At 48.8% G+C, this 17310-nt stretch overlaps 1 protein-coding gene across 5 annotated transcripts in view; it reads left to right on the top strand.

Moving 5' to 3' along the window:
- Window positions 1-17310, top strand: part of LOC134910339 (cadherin-23-like) — a 236059-nt gene that overhangs the window by 200710 nt on the left and 18039 nt on the right. For all 5 annotated transcript variants that reach the window (XM_063918239.1, XM_063918234.1, XM_063918237.1 and 2 more), the window contains 2 exons: window positions 1423-1518; window positions 15746-15841. In XM_063918239.1, the coding sequence (XP_063774309.1) occupies window positions 1423-1518; window positions 15746-15841 (192 nt within the window). The remainder of the gene's footprint in view (window positions 1-1422; window positions 1519-15745; window positions 15842-17310) is intronic.

Below are 17310 nucleotides of genomic sequence, written 5' to 3' on the forward strand. Positions count from 1 at the left end.
TCTTTTTTGGTGGGGGTCCAAACCAACCCGTCATTTCAGTCACAGTCGTGTGGCAGACCCTGTCACTGAAATGATGGGTTGGTTAAAGTGTGCATGTCCTGTTTATACAACATAAGGGTGGGTGGGAAGGCCCAAGGACAATTCCATCTTGCACCTCTTTTTTCTTTAATTTTTCTTTGCGTCATGTGCTGTTTGTGGAATGTTTTTTGGAAGGGCCATCCTGCGTGACACTGCAGTGCCACTCCTAGATGGGCCCAGTGTTTGTGTCGGCCACTAGGGTCGCTTATCTTACTCACACAGCTACCTCATTGCGCCTCTTTTTTTCTTTGCGTCATGTGCTGTTTGGGGAGGGTTTTTTGGAAGGGCCATCCTGCGTGACACTGCAGTGCCACTCCTAGATGGGCACGGTGTTTGTGTCGGCCACTAGGGTCGCTTATCTTACTCACACAGCTACCTCATTGCGCCTCTTTTTTTCTTTGCGTCATGTGCTGTTTGGGGAGGGTTTTTTGGAAGGGCCATCCTGCGTGACACTGCAGTGCCACTCCTAGATGGGCCCGGTGTTTGTGTCGGCCACTAGGGTCGCTTATCTTACTCACACAGCTACCTCATTGCGCCTCTTTTTTTCTTTGCGTCATGTGCTGTTTGGGGAGGGTTTTTTGGAAGGGCCATCCTGCGTGACACTGCAGTGCCACTCCTAGATGGGCCCGGTGTTTGTGTCGGCCACTAGGGTCGCTTATCTTACTCACACAGCTACCTCATTGCGCCTATTTTTTTCTTTGCGTCATGTGCTGTTTGGGGAGGGTTTTTTGGAAGGGCCATCCTGCGTGACACTGCAGTGCCACTCCTAGATGGGCACGGTGTTTGTGTCGGCCACTAGGGTCGCTTATCTTACTCACACAGCTACCTCATTGCGCCTCTTTTTTTCTTTACGTCATGTGCTGTTTGGGGAGTGTTTTTTGGAAGGGCCATCCTGCGTGACACTGCAGTGCCACTCCTAGATGGGCACGGTGTTTGTGTCGGCCACTAGGGTCGCTTAGCTTAGTCATCCAGCGACCTAGGTGCAAATTTTAGGACTAAAAATAATATTGTGAGGTGTGAGGTATTCAGAATAGACTGAAAATGAGTGGAAATTATGGTTTTTGAGGTTAATAATACTTTGGGATCAAAATGACCCCCAAATTCTATGATTTAAGCTGTTTTTTAGTGTTTTTAAAAAAAAACACCCGAATCCAAAACACACCCGAATCCGACAAAAAAAATTCGGTGAGGTTTTGCCAAAACGCGGTCGAACCCAAAACACGGCCGCGGAACCGAACCCAAAACCCGAAAAATTTCAAGTGCACATCTCTAGTTTCCATACATGTCTGTATAACATAACGTTCATGCATTCATGGTTTTTTTAACATCTTTGCTCTTTTTTAGAGATAAGTCTCAGAGCACAAGTGAATCCACTGAGAAGACAGATGTGGAGAGCGGCCCTGGAGTACCTACAAGTGGTGTTCCGGCAGGAGGCAACGGGTATGATTATACTGTTTATCTTGCTGTTATAGGAGCTTTGGCATAGCGTGCATGGAACATAATTCATGTCTGCATCCAGGCCGTGAAGTCTTAGAGTCATAGCCATCACCATTATCAAGGTGCACTTGCTCCAGGTCTATGCTTGGTGCGGGGACGTGCGGTGAGGTAAATGTCTGAGGAGGCACTGGCTAGCACCAGAGCCAGATTTACACACATATGAGCCAAAGGGTACATCTGGACATTATACACAGGTGCAGCAGTATAAACTCCTGGAAATTTGGTGAGTTTTGATCAGAGATGTGCGGAAAAGAAAGGCAGGGGAGGCACTGCCTCACCTGCCATAGACTTTTTACTGCAGAGTTTTGGCTATAAAAATGATTAGAATAGGGGGCGTGGCCTGGCTAGCAGTGGGAGAAGCTGCACTTCATACTAGCTCCTGCTACCCAAGCGATCAAAACTTGAAATTACCTCCCAAAAAGTACCCTGGTGCCCCCAGCACTTGCCTCACTGCCTCTCCCTTCGGTGGCCTGACCCGGGGAAGCGTGCTGCGGAGTCGGGAGGCAGCCTCGGCTGCCTTTGCGGACTGCGGCCTTCCCCCCTCGTGAAGCCGGGGCCTCGATTTTGGCACCCTGCGGGACTGGGCTCCGGAGCTGCCTGCGGGAGCCGGGACTCTCTCTCCCCCCCTTCCGGACCGCCCGTTCCTGGCTGCGGCGACCTCGTCCCCCCCGAGGGTCCCTTCAGCGGAGCTGTGTGGCTGACGAGCTGGGCCTGCGGCCCCCAGCTACCTCCGGCCGCCGCGGCCTACTTCGCGCCCTGCAGCCGGGACCTGGAGTTTGGAGATACCCCGGCCGGGAGCTCCGGGACCGGAGCGCGGCCGCGACGGACCCTCCAGGACCTCGGATCCCCTCCTCATAGTGTGGCTGGACACCCCGACGCCAGGAGAGAACTTTCGCGTCTCAACCGGCCCCACAGGAGATAAAAGAAGAGTGTTAGTAGCCCTGTGTGTGCTGCGGTGGCCATTTTGGATCTCGGGGACACTGCTGGAGAGGGTTGTGCATACCTGCAGGCAGCCCTGAAAGGCTCTATAAAACATCAAGCAAGCTGAATTGTCTTCAGGGTCCAGCCCACCTGGAGTGTGGTGAGTACCTGCTGCTGCTATAGCTTCCAACCCTGATCTGTACTCCTGCTCCATAGAATTCTGTGACACGAGCCCAGAGCCGCCATTTTGCTTTCTGGCACGCAACCAGGGTGAAGATAAGCCGCATTATACCACACACTCCTCACCCGTACAGGCCTATAGATTCTGCCCGCATCACTGCGCGCAGTGATGCCATGAAAGTGCTTTAATATCTACCGTGTGTGCCAGGGCCACAGGATGAGGGGTTGAGCCGCACTCTACCCCGATTACGGGATCGGCGCCTAGGAAGGTCACGGCTTCGGCGTGATGACACTCAGATCCACACGCCCCCGACCCATCCTCAAGATGAGTTAACGCAAAATAATAAAACGCTACAAGTGCCATAACTAAGTAACTGGACTCTACTCATAACACTCTGGCGCATTATCCTCAACCCCGCGGCTAGCACACCTGAAGACGACAAATTTATCCCCCCCTGGAGGCCGCTACGGTGAGCTATTTGACCTACAATAACAAGCGTCAGGAACACGTTATAATCTTGAATACCGATCAACTTCTGCGCGGCAGCCTGACCTCCCCGGACTATCCGCTCACTATACGGACCCCGACCTGTGTCCATTCGTCAATAATTTTTCATTCCCTTTTCTTTTTCACCTCCACCGTCATCCTCCCCGCCCCCCTTTTTTTTTTTTTTTTGTACATATACGCCACTATGTCCAAAAACAAAAAAGCAACACAAGTCCCGACTAACTTCTTTGGCTCCAAATCTAAGGGCCCGCAGAACCCCAACATGTCCGCAGGCTCCCCCCCCTCTCCGTGTTCATCGGAAGCAGGAATTGACCCTCAGATACAGGCGGTCATGTCGAGCCTACTGGAGGGGGTACAATCTGCATTCAAGCAGGAACTCTCGAACGCCATAGCTGATTTTAAATCGGACCTTACAGCCCTCGGCAATCGAGCGGACACATTGGAAACTAAGACGGATGATCTCTGCCGCTCCCAACACCGCCTTGACAGTGAGCTCACTAGATTACACGAGGAAATGGAGTCCCTCAAAGAGCGACAAGAGGACCAAGAAAATCGCTCGCGTAGAAATAATCTACGCATACGCGGCGTTCCAGAATCGGTCCTCGGTCCATCGCTGCCGGCATTTCTGAGAGCATTCTTCACACACATAGTACCAGACCTCACGGACGAAGAATGCCTCTGCGACAGGGCACATAGAGCACTCCGTACAAAACCGTCTCCCGCCCAACCGCCCAGGGATGTTATTATCCGTTTCCATTATTTCCGTTCGAAAGAGAAAATGTTGTCCTCCGTTCGAGACTCATCGGAGATTCTGTTTAAGGGTATGCAACTGCAGATCTATCAGGACCTGGCCCCTTCCACGATTCAGAAACGCCGGGACCTACAGCCGGTCACCCGGATCCTGCGTCAGCATCAGATCAGATACAGATGGGGATTCCCCTTTCAACTTCACGTCTCGGTCAATAACTTTGTTCACTCAGTCAAGACCTTAAACCAAGGACAGGAACTGTTGGCAAAGTTAGATCTCCTCCCAGCATCATCCGTAGTCGACACGGCGACAGCCTCATCTAAATCACTGCACCCTCAGCCACCCCTTCCCGACTGGACGAGGGTGACCCGACAGCGCAATGTGGACAAAGACCCTCCCTGACCTGGGGAGCCCCCCGCTGTGGATTATATGCGTGATGTTGGCGCAACATCTCCGCGCCTCGAACTGAGCCAGAGACGTGGAGGCTTCGACCTCCATTCATACGCCAATGTCGTAACTATCCTCTGTTATTGTTGTTATAATTAAGTCATACTTGTTTGCATTCCTGTGGTTTCTCCCCCTCTCTACCACGCCCCCCCCCCCCCCCCCCTCACCCCTGATTTTTTTATTATTTTTTTTCCTTGAATTTATGTTTAAGGTTCTTGTTGTCTGGACACAGTTCTTAATGTCCTAAATGGTATTATGTCCGATATAGAGGAAATAACGGCCAAGACCATTCTCGTCCCTTGTGGCCCGGGCACCCTACGCCCTCCCACATGGTGCCATGGTTACCCCCCCATAATCCCTTACTGTTGCTTATAATGTTACTGATGCAGTGCTTTTTCCCTGGTGGCCCCCGAATGGGACCCACAATCTTAGGGATGTTTCCCCGTTTGGGGTATTTCTTATTCTTCTCTATGTTTTTCCTTTTCTCTCTTTCCTGGTGGCCCCTGCTTGACCTTTCCGCTCCTTTTCTTGCTCGGCCCAGAGGGGTGGCCCTCTACTGGCGCGGATGGTACGCTACTGGACCTTTTGGGCAGCATGCCATATTTCCCCACGTAAATAGCCATGTCCCTTAAAATATTCTCGGCCAATGTAAATGGCCTAAATTCCCCTAGGAAACGTACCATGTTCCTGAGCGCCTGCAGACGTGAGAAAGTCGACATAGCATTCCTCCAGGAAACACACCTCACCGGTCCCCACACCCAGCTTAAGGGCAAATGGTTCTCCCAATCCTACTTCGCCTCGGCAGACTGTAAAAAACGGGGTGTGGCCATATTAGTTCGCCGTAACATCCCGTTTACTCACTCTAAGACAGTGACAGATCCAGAAGGACGGTTCCTCATGGTAATGGGTACCCTCCGCTCTATGACCCTCACTCTGGTCTCCACCTATGCCCCCAACCAAGACCAGTCTCTGTTTTTCGACTCTCTCTCTAAACGCTTATCACGAGAAGCACAGGGAAGCATTATCATAGGTGGCGATTTTAACACTATAATCGATCCGTTGCTAGATAGATCCGCCCCCCCCCCCTCACGCTTCTATAACGACCCTTCCTCGGGCCTCCCGCACACTAACCGCCATCATGAAACATCACGGCCTCTGTGACACCTGGCGTTCCCAACACCCTCATACCAAAGATTTCACGCATTTTTCAGCTCCACACCAACACTACTCCAGGATCGATATGATCCACATCTCCTCTGCCCTCATACCACTGATTTTGGACACTGGCATTACACCTTTGTCATGGACGGACCACGCTGGGGTTTATCTCCTTATAGATATATACCGCGCGCTGCGTAGGAGATTTAAATGGCGTCTGGACGACTCGCTTCTACAACACCCCTCAGCACTAGAGGAAACTAGACTAGCAATCACACACTACTTTACCGAAAATACATCTCCCGACATCTCACTCAATGTTCTCTGGGAAGCCAATAAAGCTACGATCCGTGGAGCCCTATTGGCAAAATCGTCAGCCCTTAAGAAAAAAGCTGCGCAGGAGATATCCTCCCTCGAATCAGAAATAGCCACCCTACTATCCCAACATAAAGCATCCCCCAATCCTTCCCTGCTCACCCAGATAGACTCCCTTCGGGGACAACTTAACACCCTTCTTTCTAACCGCGCGGCACTAATCCTTCGGAAACTGCAACAACGTTTTTATGATAAAATGGATAAAATAGATTCCCTACTGGCCAACAAACTACGTCGCAAGCAAGCGTTGGGGGCCATAGATAAATTGTATTCGTCACGAAGGGGAACCTATACATATGACCCTGAAGTGATGGCCGAAGACTTCCGTCTGTTTTATAGCTCCCTTTATAACCTACCTATCCCACCCCAGCAGTCCCCTGACGAGACTGGGGGGGTGCGCTCATACTTGTCTGATACCCCCCTCCCAACCCTTTCGGACACTCAGTTAGAAGCCCTTAATTGTCGAATCTCGGAGGAGGAGACAATAGCCGCCATACGATCTATGCGTTCGTCGGCCGCTCCAGGTCCGGATGGTTTCACAGCCCAATATTATAAACTATTTGCGAAGGAGCTGACCCCACACCTAACCTCCCTATTTAACGGTATTCTTGAGGGAGCCTCCTTCCTGCCAGAGACCACCCGGGCTGACATAGTGGTAATCCCAAAGCCCGACAAAGACCCGACTAGTTGCCAAAACTACAGACCGATCTCACTATTGAATGTCGACCTGAAGATATACGCGAAAATATTAGCTAACCGTCTGGGTCCCTTGATGCCCGGTCTGGTCCATCCGGACCAGGTCGGCTTCATCCCTGGACGCCAGGCACCTGACAACACTAGAAGGGCCATAGATCTAATATACTCAATTCAAAAAAGGAAATCCCCCTCTCTCATTCTAGCTCTCGATGCGGAAAAGGCCTTTGACCGTATATCGTGGTCCTTTGCCTTTGCAGTCCTTGACAAAATGGGATTCTCTGGAGAATTCTTGGAAGGGATCAAAGCACTTTACCGCTCCCCATCGGCCCAGGTTATGGTTAACGGTGTCTCCTCCTCCAGTTTTGGGATTGCCAATGGTACCAGGCAGGGTTGCCCCCTCTCCCCTTTAATCTTCGCACTAGTCATGGAGCCCCTAGCAGCAAGAATCCGTAAAAACAATACTATCCGTGGAATATCCACAGGCCTATCTGAACACAAGGTAGCGCTATATGCCGACGATGTCCTGATCTCCCTCACAGACCCAGCCCAATCTCTCCCCGCCCTCTTATCCGAGATCAGCTTATATTCCCAATTTTCTGGATATAAGATAAATGTTAACAAAACAGAGGTCCTCAACTTTTACATCCCAGCAGCTCTCAAACAAGACCTTCAGAATACCCTCCCCTGTAACTGGTACACAAAGAAAATCAAATACCTCGGTGTGTACCTGACCCATCACCACCACCAACTTTTCCAAGCAAATTATCCCCGTTTATTGCAGACAATCAAAGAGGATTTGGTGGAATGGTCCAGCTACTTTATATCATGGATAGGCAGAATTAACTCCGTCAAGATGAGCGTACTCCCCCGGCTTCTGTACTTATTTCAGACCCTCCCGATTTATGTCCCTCCCTACGTGTTTAAGACTCTGCAACGCCAATCTTCCCTTTTTATCTGGAACCATAAGCGTCCCCGCGTTAGACTTAAACTGCTTCAACGCCCCTCCAGAGGTGGAGGCCTGGGTATTCCGGACTTTAAGAAATATTTCTATGCTGCACAACTTGCTCAATGCGCACAATGGTGCAACGAGGGTGGGACACGAAAGGTCTGGGTGGAGATATAGGCAGAGGAGTCGGGCCTAGCTACATTATCTTCCCTATTATGGCTTCACCGGAACCAGCGCCCGCGCGCGGCCCTCTCGCATCCCGTAGTAAGTCGCTCACTAGCGACATGGGACCAGACAAATAGACGGTTCAGTTTAGCCCCATACCCGTCCCCACTAATTCCGTTATTTCATAACCCAGCCTTCCCTCCAGGCATGAGTAAAGCCTCGCACATATCTTGGCGCTCGAGTGGTATACTATATGTTAACGATATCACCCCCAACGCTACTTTCCCACAATTCGCAGATATCCGTGAAGGAACAGTAATCCCCTCTTCGGACTTCTTCCGCTATCTGCAAATCAGACACTTCCACTCAACCATTACCACGACCCTCCTCCACAGACATTTATCCCCCTTCGAATACATTAGCTGGAAACGCACCAACACTAAGGGCCTCATATCAGATATTTGCACCTTACTTGACGACCACCCCAATACATCCCAGGCCCCTCACGAAGCGGCATGGGAGGGAGAACTGGGAGTAACAATAGATAACGAGGATTGGGTAGATATATGGGACAATGCGGCTTCTAGTTCTATCTGTGTGAGGATTAGAGAAAACATCTATAAATTACTCTACCGTTGGTACTACGTCCCTGCCCGTCTACACACCATGTTCCCCGACACTCCAGACTGTTGCTGGAGGGGTTGCTCGGACAGTGGTTCGTTCTTACATATATGGTGGGCCTGCCCCAAAATTCACAAAATATGGGGTGAACTCATTACATTGCTTTCGCGCTTATTTGACATCTCCATCCCCCCTGACCCCCAATACTTCTTGCTCCCCATGTCTCTTCCTACCCTTAATAGACACCAAAACAAACTATTCCGACATGTAGTTTCGGCAATGACGTGCCAAATTGCCACAGACTGGAAGAACCCGACCCCCTCACCAATACCGGTGATAATCTCCCGGATTTGGTATGTCCACAAAATGGAATATATGACCGCAGTCATACGTAACACCTCGAAACAATTTGACAAAATATGGTCTCCGTGGCTAAACCTACAACAGGCCTCCTCCCCATTTATAACCTGACGCGGTATGCCACAGTCCAACCCACTTCCTGCCCCAGAGGGCCACCCCTCCACCCCCTCCTCTACCCCCCTTGTTTCTTTCTCTAATTGGAGGCGCTCAGCCTCGCCTGCTTTTCTGTCCCCTTTTACTCGATTTCTGAGTACTCTTTTCTTCTCATTGCCTCCACTGACTCTCCATGACGGAAGGCCACCCCCTTGCCGAGAGTCCCCCACCGTATACATTTTAACTTTATTCCCTCAAAATTAGGGGAAAACAAAAACAAAAAAGGATCAATTATTTTTGTTGTTGTAACAATTTATTGTAACTACATTTGTTTATTTAACACCCAAACTGTTCGGGTGTTCCGTTACCAATGCAATCTTATTGTGATCCACCCAATAAAATGTGTTTAAAAAAAAAAAAAAAAAAATGATTAGAATAATGCAAAGAAGATATTTCAAACCTATTATTTGTATTTTTTATATACTTTATACAGTCAAAACTCTGGCGCAAACGTTAGTAAGACAGGAAAGGCTCTGCCTCACCTGCCTCACCCCACCGCATGTCCGGGGCGCCTTGGTGCAATGCTCCATATGAAAACTGACGTCATCTGCAAACGCTGCGTTCAAAAACATGGTGCCTGGTGCAATTGCATTCTCATTGGGTTGGGTATGCTGGGGTCAGCCGCAAATGTTGATGGTGCTCATTTTTTGCGTATGCATTGCGATTCTGCTAATACATACACAGATTTACAAGGGGATCAGTGGGCGTCTTTTATCCTTTCTGGGAGGCTCTTCACATGCCAATTTCTCTTTCATCCACTAGGGGACACTGGAGTCCTATACAGTAGGGGTGTGAAGCTTGCAACCGGAGGTGTGGCACAATCTAAAATTAGCATTGTCTGCACAGCCGGCTCCTCCCCCTTCACATCCCTCCTCCCTCAGTTTTGAAAATTGTGCTAAGGAGGTAGCACATGGAGCTCTGAGCTCCTGACTAAACTCTAAAAAAAAAAAAAAAAACTTTAAAAAAATCCAAGTAATAAGGGCTGCGTCAACCTAACAAAAGGGGGACAAGGCTGCTTAATATGGGAGACAATGATCCCTATTGAGGGGATCTGCATCTCTCTGCAAGGAGATCCTCTAATCCAGGCGCAGTGAGTACTGGTTGTATGATAGGGGCCCATGTTAGGTTTTTAATTATTTTTTTTTCCCCCGATCAACTAATCAATAGGTCACTACAGCGGCGCAGCGGTCACCAGCGAGCAGAGACTGAGCGGGGCTGGAAGAGCGCGCCGGGGGGGATATGACTAATCTCCCACACTAAACAGCCTCTGACAAGCGCCGCTAGCGATCCCGGAGTAGAGCCAGATCATGCAGCGCATGAGGGGAGAGACTAGCAAAGCACCGCTACAGGACTTAGTCAGAGCGGTCCCGGAGCGCGCGCGACGGGGGGGCAGAGACGCTGCAGTGAATTCCGCGCGGCTGGGGAGATCTCTCAGCCGCGTGAGAGACTGTCTGCTGCAGCCAACAGAACTGCCTGCCTTAGTATTGCCACTGCATACCCACATGGTGGAAGTGCGACAGTGGGGATTGGTCTGTAACTGCGGCGGTTAGTGTTTCCTGAGGCCGTTCTGTCAACGTGTAACAAGCGTTACATTGACAGCATGTATATATATATATATATATATATATATATATATATATATATTGGTAACAGGCTGCATTACTTATAAGCACTGAATAGTGAGGTATAATAGATAAGTTTACCTAGGGGAGATTTGGAAGTTCCCAAACTTTTTCAGTGACGGAGATTTTAATTATTGCTAAGTGGCGCCATTCCTTCCCCCTCGTATAGATACCAAGAGTGATGTTATAATGTAGCAATAGCTCCCTCTGCTGGGGAAAGTATATATTGCGAAAAATACTGAGGATCTCCTGAACAAATAATTTTACTTTCCATTTATATTTTCAAAAGGACTTCTAGTACAAAGATCCTGTAGAAAATACAAGGAAGCAGCAGGCGGATACAACTTGGTCGGCTGGGTTTTTAATTATTTTTTATTTTATTTTTTAATTTATTTATTCTTGTCTATTCCTTTTTGCAATACAAGGGAAGAGTATTTCCAGCCGGATCCGAAACCTTTGCTTCCGTCATCTACCGCAGTCTTTCTTTTCCTAGTTTAAAGGGGAAAGCACTGCGTAGTACCCTGGTAGGGGGTTTAAACAATAAGACCTGTTATGTTTGTACGAAAGGTAACAAAACGAGCACGCGTGTTGGCAGCTTCGGGGTGTGCGACTCCAGACAAGGACGCTACACCTGGGAGCAGTGCTCCGTCTAGGTCATAGGTGGAAGACCTTGCAGATAAAATCCCCAAGGAGATGGCGGAATTACGCAAGCACCAATCAGAATGGGCTGCGGGATTCTCAAGAACGATTAAAGAATTTTTCATCAGGTTAACACCGCCCGCACAAGCAGAAACAAATGTGCACAAGGTAGTTAAAAGACCTCTTCATATTGTACCAGAATCAGAGGATGATTGAATCTAACCTAAACGCCGATTCTCCAGAAGAGGACACGGCAATCGCGGGTATTGATTCCTTACTTTGACGTGGTAGAAGAGATCCTAAACTTTAAAGTGAAAAAAAAATAAAAAAATAAAAAAAGTTAAGGAGCTAGAGGATTTCGAATTAATCGAATTCCAAATAAATAAAAAATAAATAAAAATAAAAAAATAAATAAACAAACGCATTCAGCAGTGTTTCCCATTCCTACATTTCTCCAATCTCAGAGGCTTGGAAGCAACCTGATAAACGCTTTAAATTTCCAAAGAAGTTTCAGGTAACTTACCCTTTACCTAACGGGGTAATGGATAAGTGGTAGACTCCACCAGTAGTGGATGCTTCCCTAGGAAGGTTGTCAAGGAAGACAATCTTACCAATACCTAATATCACGGTTTAAAAATAAATAAAATAAAAATGCTTCCGATTGTAAGTTGAGACAGCTTTAAAGTAAATTTTTCGTAGCAGCAAAGGAGGCACGGAGACCTACGATAGTCTGGGTTTTGGTTAACAAGGCCATGGGAGCATGGTCTGGACGTATTGTACAAGCTATTGAAGAGGAAAATAGCTTGGAAGATATTACCCAACTGGCGGAACATATTCCAGCATCCGCTTCATACCTGTGTCAAGCCTCAAAGGATATTAGCAGGATAGCATTGCGCATCTCTGCATCGGCCATATCGGCTAGACGGATTTTATGGCTAAGAGAATGGCAAGGAGACTCTGACACCAAGAAGGCGGTAGAACCCATCCCCTTTGGGGGTGAAATGCTTTTCGGTCCAGAGTTGGACAAGTGGATTTCGCAAGCTGCAGCAGGGAAGTCCACGTTTCTACCTACTCTTTATACGAGAACCACTCCACAGGTTAGGAGAGGTTATTCGGGACCAATGTCTAATTCATTTGGATCACCGTCCCTTCGAGCCTAAGGAAGAAGTTTCGGTACACAAGCACGTGGAGGCAGAGGTAGAGGCCACTCACAGTCAAAGACCAGAAAGCAGGATAAACCTGCTGACAAGACCGTGGCATGACGGCCTCCCATCTCTTCTGGGGTCCCCCCTGGATGGGCGCGCGTCTGGAAGGTTTTCGGACATCTGGGCCAAAACCTCACCAGAACTTTGGATAAACAACATAATTTCCCGGGGTACAAACTGGATTTTCAACAGAGGCCTCAGTCAGTTTGTTTACAAGAGGATTGCCTCGTGCCCTCAGAAAGAAGGCACTACTAACAGCACTTCAGAAATTGCTATGGTCAGAGGTCATTGTCCCAGTTCCCGCCTCGCAGAGAGGAAGGCTTTTCTATTCCACTTTTTTTGTCGTGCCAAAGCCAGACGGGACGGTCGGACCGATACTCAATTTAAAAGTTTTAAAACAGTTTCTAAGGAGCTGCAAATTCAGGATGAAATCAATCCAGTTGGTCATTGCAGGCTTAGAGTGAGGCGAATGCATGGTATCCATGGACATAAAGGATGCATATCTCGCTCTGGACTCCTCACCAGGCTTACTTAAGTTTCGCACTGGTGACTGATCACTACCAATTCTGGACCTTGCCGTTCGGCCTATCACCAGCCCCAAGAATCTTTACGAAGATCATGGCAATCATGGTTGGAGGATTGAGACTGTTGGGGGTCTCGATTATACCTTATCTAGACTATCTACTGATCACAAGGTCCAGGACCTACAGAGAGTAGTGGCTCAGGTACTGAGAACACAAACGGTTTCTCTAAACCTCTGTGTGCAACTTCTCGGGCAGAGGGTGGCGTCGTTCGAAGCTCTCCAGTACGGCAGACTTCGTTCTCGACCATTCCAGATGAACCTCATTACTCGGAGCGGTTTCGCATTGGCTTCTGCATCGAAGAATCCGATTTACACCGCGCATGCGAACCTCCTTAATTTGGTGGTCGTTGCACAGGAATCTCGCAGCAGGCAAGAGATTCGGCATTTGGGATTGGAGGATCCTGACAACGGACGCCAGCCTCAGAAGTTGGGGTCCCATCTTCGAGGAACATCAGTTTCTAGGCAGATGGACGTTACTGGAAAACAGCCTACCCATAAACATTCTCGAACTCAGAACAGTTTACACGGCGCTTCTCTTAACCGAAGACCTCGTCATGGGTCAGCACTTAAGGATACAGTCGGACAATGTCACGTTGACGGCTTACATAGACCGTGAAGGAGGAACAATGAGCAGGAGGGCGTTAGAGGATGCCACAAGAATCTTATTGTAGGCAGAAAGACAAGACATCATCCTCTCGGCAGTGTTCATTCCAGGTGTGGAGAACTGGGAAGCAGAGTATCTCAGTCGCCAGGCCATGCATCCGGGAGAGTGGTGACTACATCAACGGATTTTAGACATGGTGGTGAGGAGATGAGGCCTACCTCAAGTAGACCTAATGGTGTCGCGACAAAACCATCAGCTGCCCAAATCATTGTCCAGGACAAGAGATACAGCAGCAGAAGGAGTGGACACATTAACACGTCTTTGATGTTACAGGTAGGGTTTACATTTTCCACCTTTCCTACCCATACACAGGGTTCTGAAAAGGGTGAAACAAGAACGAGTGTGGGCAATTCGGATGCACCAGATGGACCCTGCAGTGAGTGGGTACTCCGACCTGCGGGGGTTACTAGCGGCAGATCCTTGCCAGTTGCCTCATAGTGAGGACCTGCTGTCTCGGAGACCATTCCCACACCCAGACCTAAACAGGCTGCGTTTAACAGCGTGGCTATTGAAACCCGGATCTTACGGAACGGAGCGATACCAGGAACGGCCATTCCTACAATGCTTGCCACTAGGAAGCAGGTCACAGCAGCCATGCACTGCTACAGGATTTGGAAGACTTACATGGAAGGGTGTCAGGAACGTGGGTGGAGTTCACAGAACTTCCACGTATCCAGACTTCTCCTTTTCCTTCAGGCCGGGCTAGATGTAGGACTGAAGCTGGGCTCTCTGAAGGTTCAAATTTCGTCTCTCTCCATCCGGTTTTCAATAGCGGTTAGTATCCTTGCAGGAGATTCAAACCTTTTTACAGGGGGTTCTGAGGTGACCACCCCCTTTTCATTCTCCCACTGCGCCGGGGGACTTACATTTGGTGTTGGAATTTTGGAGATCACCAACTTTTGAGCCGTTAGCAAGAACAGGCCTGAAATATCTCTCTTGGAAGGTCTCACTATTGCTTGCCTTGGCTTCGGCCAGGAGGTTTTCTGAGTTGGGAGTCTTATCGTGTAAGAGACCCTTTTTAATTTTTCATGGGGGTAGGGCAGAGCTCCGTCCGAGGGCAGATTTCCTACCTACGGTTGTTTCAGGGTTTCATGTAAACCAGCCAATTGTGGTCCCATCTTTCCAGGGTCTCACAGATGGGGACGTGTCCTTGGATGTTGTCCGAGCTTTCCGGGAATACGTACAAGTTACGTCGTCCTTCAGAAGGTCGGACCATTTGTTTGTTCTCTATGATGGGCCTAAGAATGTTTGGCTAGCTTCTAAGCAGTCTTTGTCTAGCTGGATTAGACTTACCATTCGGCAAGCTTATATTTCCTGTGGCAAACAGGTTCCGGTTCCGACGGGTGCTCATATCACCCGATCAGTGGGTGCCTCATAGGCGGCTGCCGGCGGTACTTCCACTACTCAACTTTGCAGAGCGGCGACGTGGTCCTTAGCCCACATGTTCGCAAAATTTTACAGGTTTGCTACATTTGCGTCCGGAAACTCTAAGTTCGGACGTTTAGTTTTGCAGGCCACTGACAGCACTCCCTCCCTGGGGGATAACTTTGGGACGTCCCCTACTGTATAGGACTCCAGTGTCCCCTAGTGGATGAAAGAGAAAAGAGGATTTTGGTACTTACCGATAAATCCATTTCTCTGAATCCTCTAGGGGACACTGGACGCCCGCCTCGGTGCTGTCAACCTGCTGTGTTCAAAGTTCTTGTTCAAACAGTTTGTAAAAACAGCGTAAGTTATTCGGTTAAGAGTTATTGGTTGCTGTTTGATATGTTGTACGGTTCGGTTCCTCGCCATGTGCTATAGTATCATGTCCTATTCTCTCAGTCAAATTTTCAAAACTGAGGGAGGAGGGATGTGAAGGGGGAGGAGCCGGCTGTGCAGACAATGCTAATTTTAGATTGTGCCACACCTCCGGTTGCAAGCTTCACACCCCTACTGTATAGGACTCCAGTGTCCCCTAGAGGATTCAGAGAAATGGATTTATCGGTAAGTACCAAAATCCTCTTTTTAGCGATAGCAGGTTTGTGAAAATTACTAATTCATCTTTAATAGAGATCCATAGTGACTCAGGCCCAGACTCCCCAGTAGCAGGTAGTAGTGATGTGATGTTTCCATACATGTCTGTATAACATAACGTTCATGCATTCATGTTTTTTTTAACATCTTTGTTCTTTTTTAGAGATAAGTCTCAGAGCACAAGTGAATCCACTGAGAAGACAGATGTGGAGAGCGGCCCTGGAGTACCTACAAGTGGTGTTCCGGCAGGAGGCAACGGGTATGATTATACTGTTTATCTTGCTGTTATAGGAGCTTTGGCATAGCGTGCATGGAACATAATTCATGTCTGCATCCAGGCCGTGAAGGCTTAGAGTCATAACCATCACCATTATCAAGGTGCACTTGCTCCAGGTCTATGCTTGGTGCGGGGACGTGCGGTGAGGTAAATGTCTGAGGAGGCACTGGCTAGCACAAGAGCCAGATTTACACACAATATATGAGCCAAAGGGTACATCTGGATATTATACACCGGCACAGCAGTATAAACTCCTGGAAATTTGGTGAGTTTTGAATTGATCAGAGATGTGTGGAAAAGATAGGCAGGTCAGGAACTGCCTCACCTGCCATAGACTTTTTACTCCAGAATTTTGGCTACGAAAATGATTAGAATAATACAAAGGAGATATTTCAAATATATTCTTTGTATTTTTCATATACTTTATACAGTCAAAACTCTGGCGCAAACGTTAGTATGACAGGAAAAGGCTCACCCCACCGCATGTCCGGGGCGCCTTGGTGCAATGCTCCATATGAAAACTGGCGTTATTACATGTATGCACTACTATCCATATCCTCAAGATCCATTGGCACTTCCTTGCAAAACTAAGCCTATGGAGGTCATTCCGAGTTGATCTCTTGCTAGTTATTTTTTGCAGTGCTGCGATCAGACAGTCGCCGCCTATGGGGGACTGTATTTTCACTTACTAAGTGTGTGAACGCTTGTGCAGCCGAGCGGTACAAAAAAGTTTTGTGCAGCTTTCCCTGCCTACCTACACCCGCAGGGCACCCTTATTATACCTGCCGCCTCCCTGTTACCTCCTGACCCACTCAGGAGAGGTCCGGTGTGCGCCGCGGAATCGGGGAGCAACCTCCGGAGCTCCCGCGGATTGCGGCCTACTGCTGACCCCAGACTGGGGCCTCAATTTCTGACGCTGCACGGCCGGATTTTCTGCTGCGACGATCGGAGCTGCGGGTCCCCTCCTCGACCACCGCTAATTCGGCTGCTACTGACTACCCGGGAGGAGGCCTCAGCGCTGCAAAAACACAGTGAGTTGGCTCTGGGGCTGACATAGCATACAACCCTGCAAGCGGTGAGACACCCGGCGGCCATTTTAAATATATATACATAAATCTACACAGCCTCCTTGCTGCACTTCCCCTAGCCTGGGGATTCATTTACACAGGAGGTGATTTCTCCCTTCCCTCTTATGTTGGGCCTCAGCAAGTTATCTGCTGCTTACCAACAGAGGGTGTTGTGCATGAATCCTGACACTCTCCACATTTGAAAGATCACACCACCTTGCCTTTCTTCATTTCTTACTCCATCCACGTTGCTTGTAATCCTCACTTTAGTCCACACTGGGAGGAGGAGTGCTCCATCTTGTGGCTGCTAGAGTTATGACATTGCACTGTGACAATTTCTATTGTTAACTCTTGCAACAACATTTCACTGCCTCTATCCTTGAG

The sequence above is a fragment of the Pseudophryne corroboree genome, chromosome 4, assembly GCF_028390025.1.
Source record: "Pseudophryne corroboree isolate aPseCor3 chromosome 4, aPseCor3.hap2, whole genome shotgun sequence".
In the NCBI taxonomy this organism is placed as follows: domain Eukaryota; kingdom Metazoa; phylum Chordata; class Amphibia; order Anura; family Myobatrachidae; genus Pseudophryne; species Pseudophryne corroboree.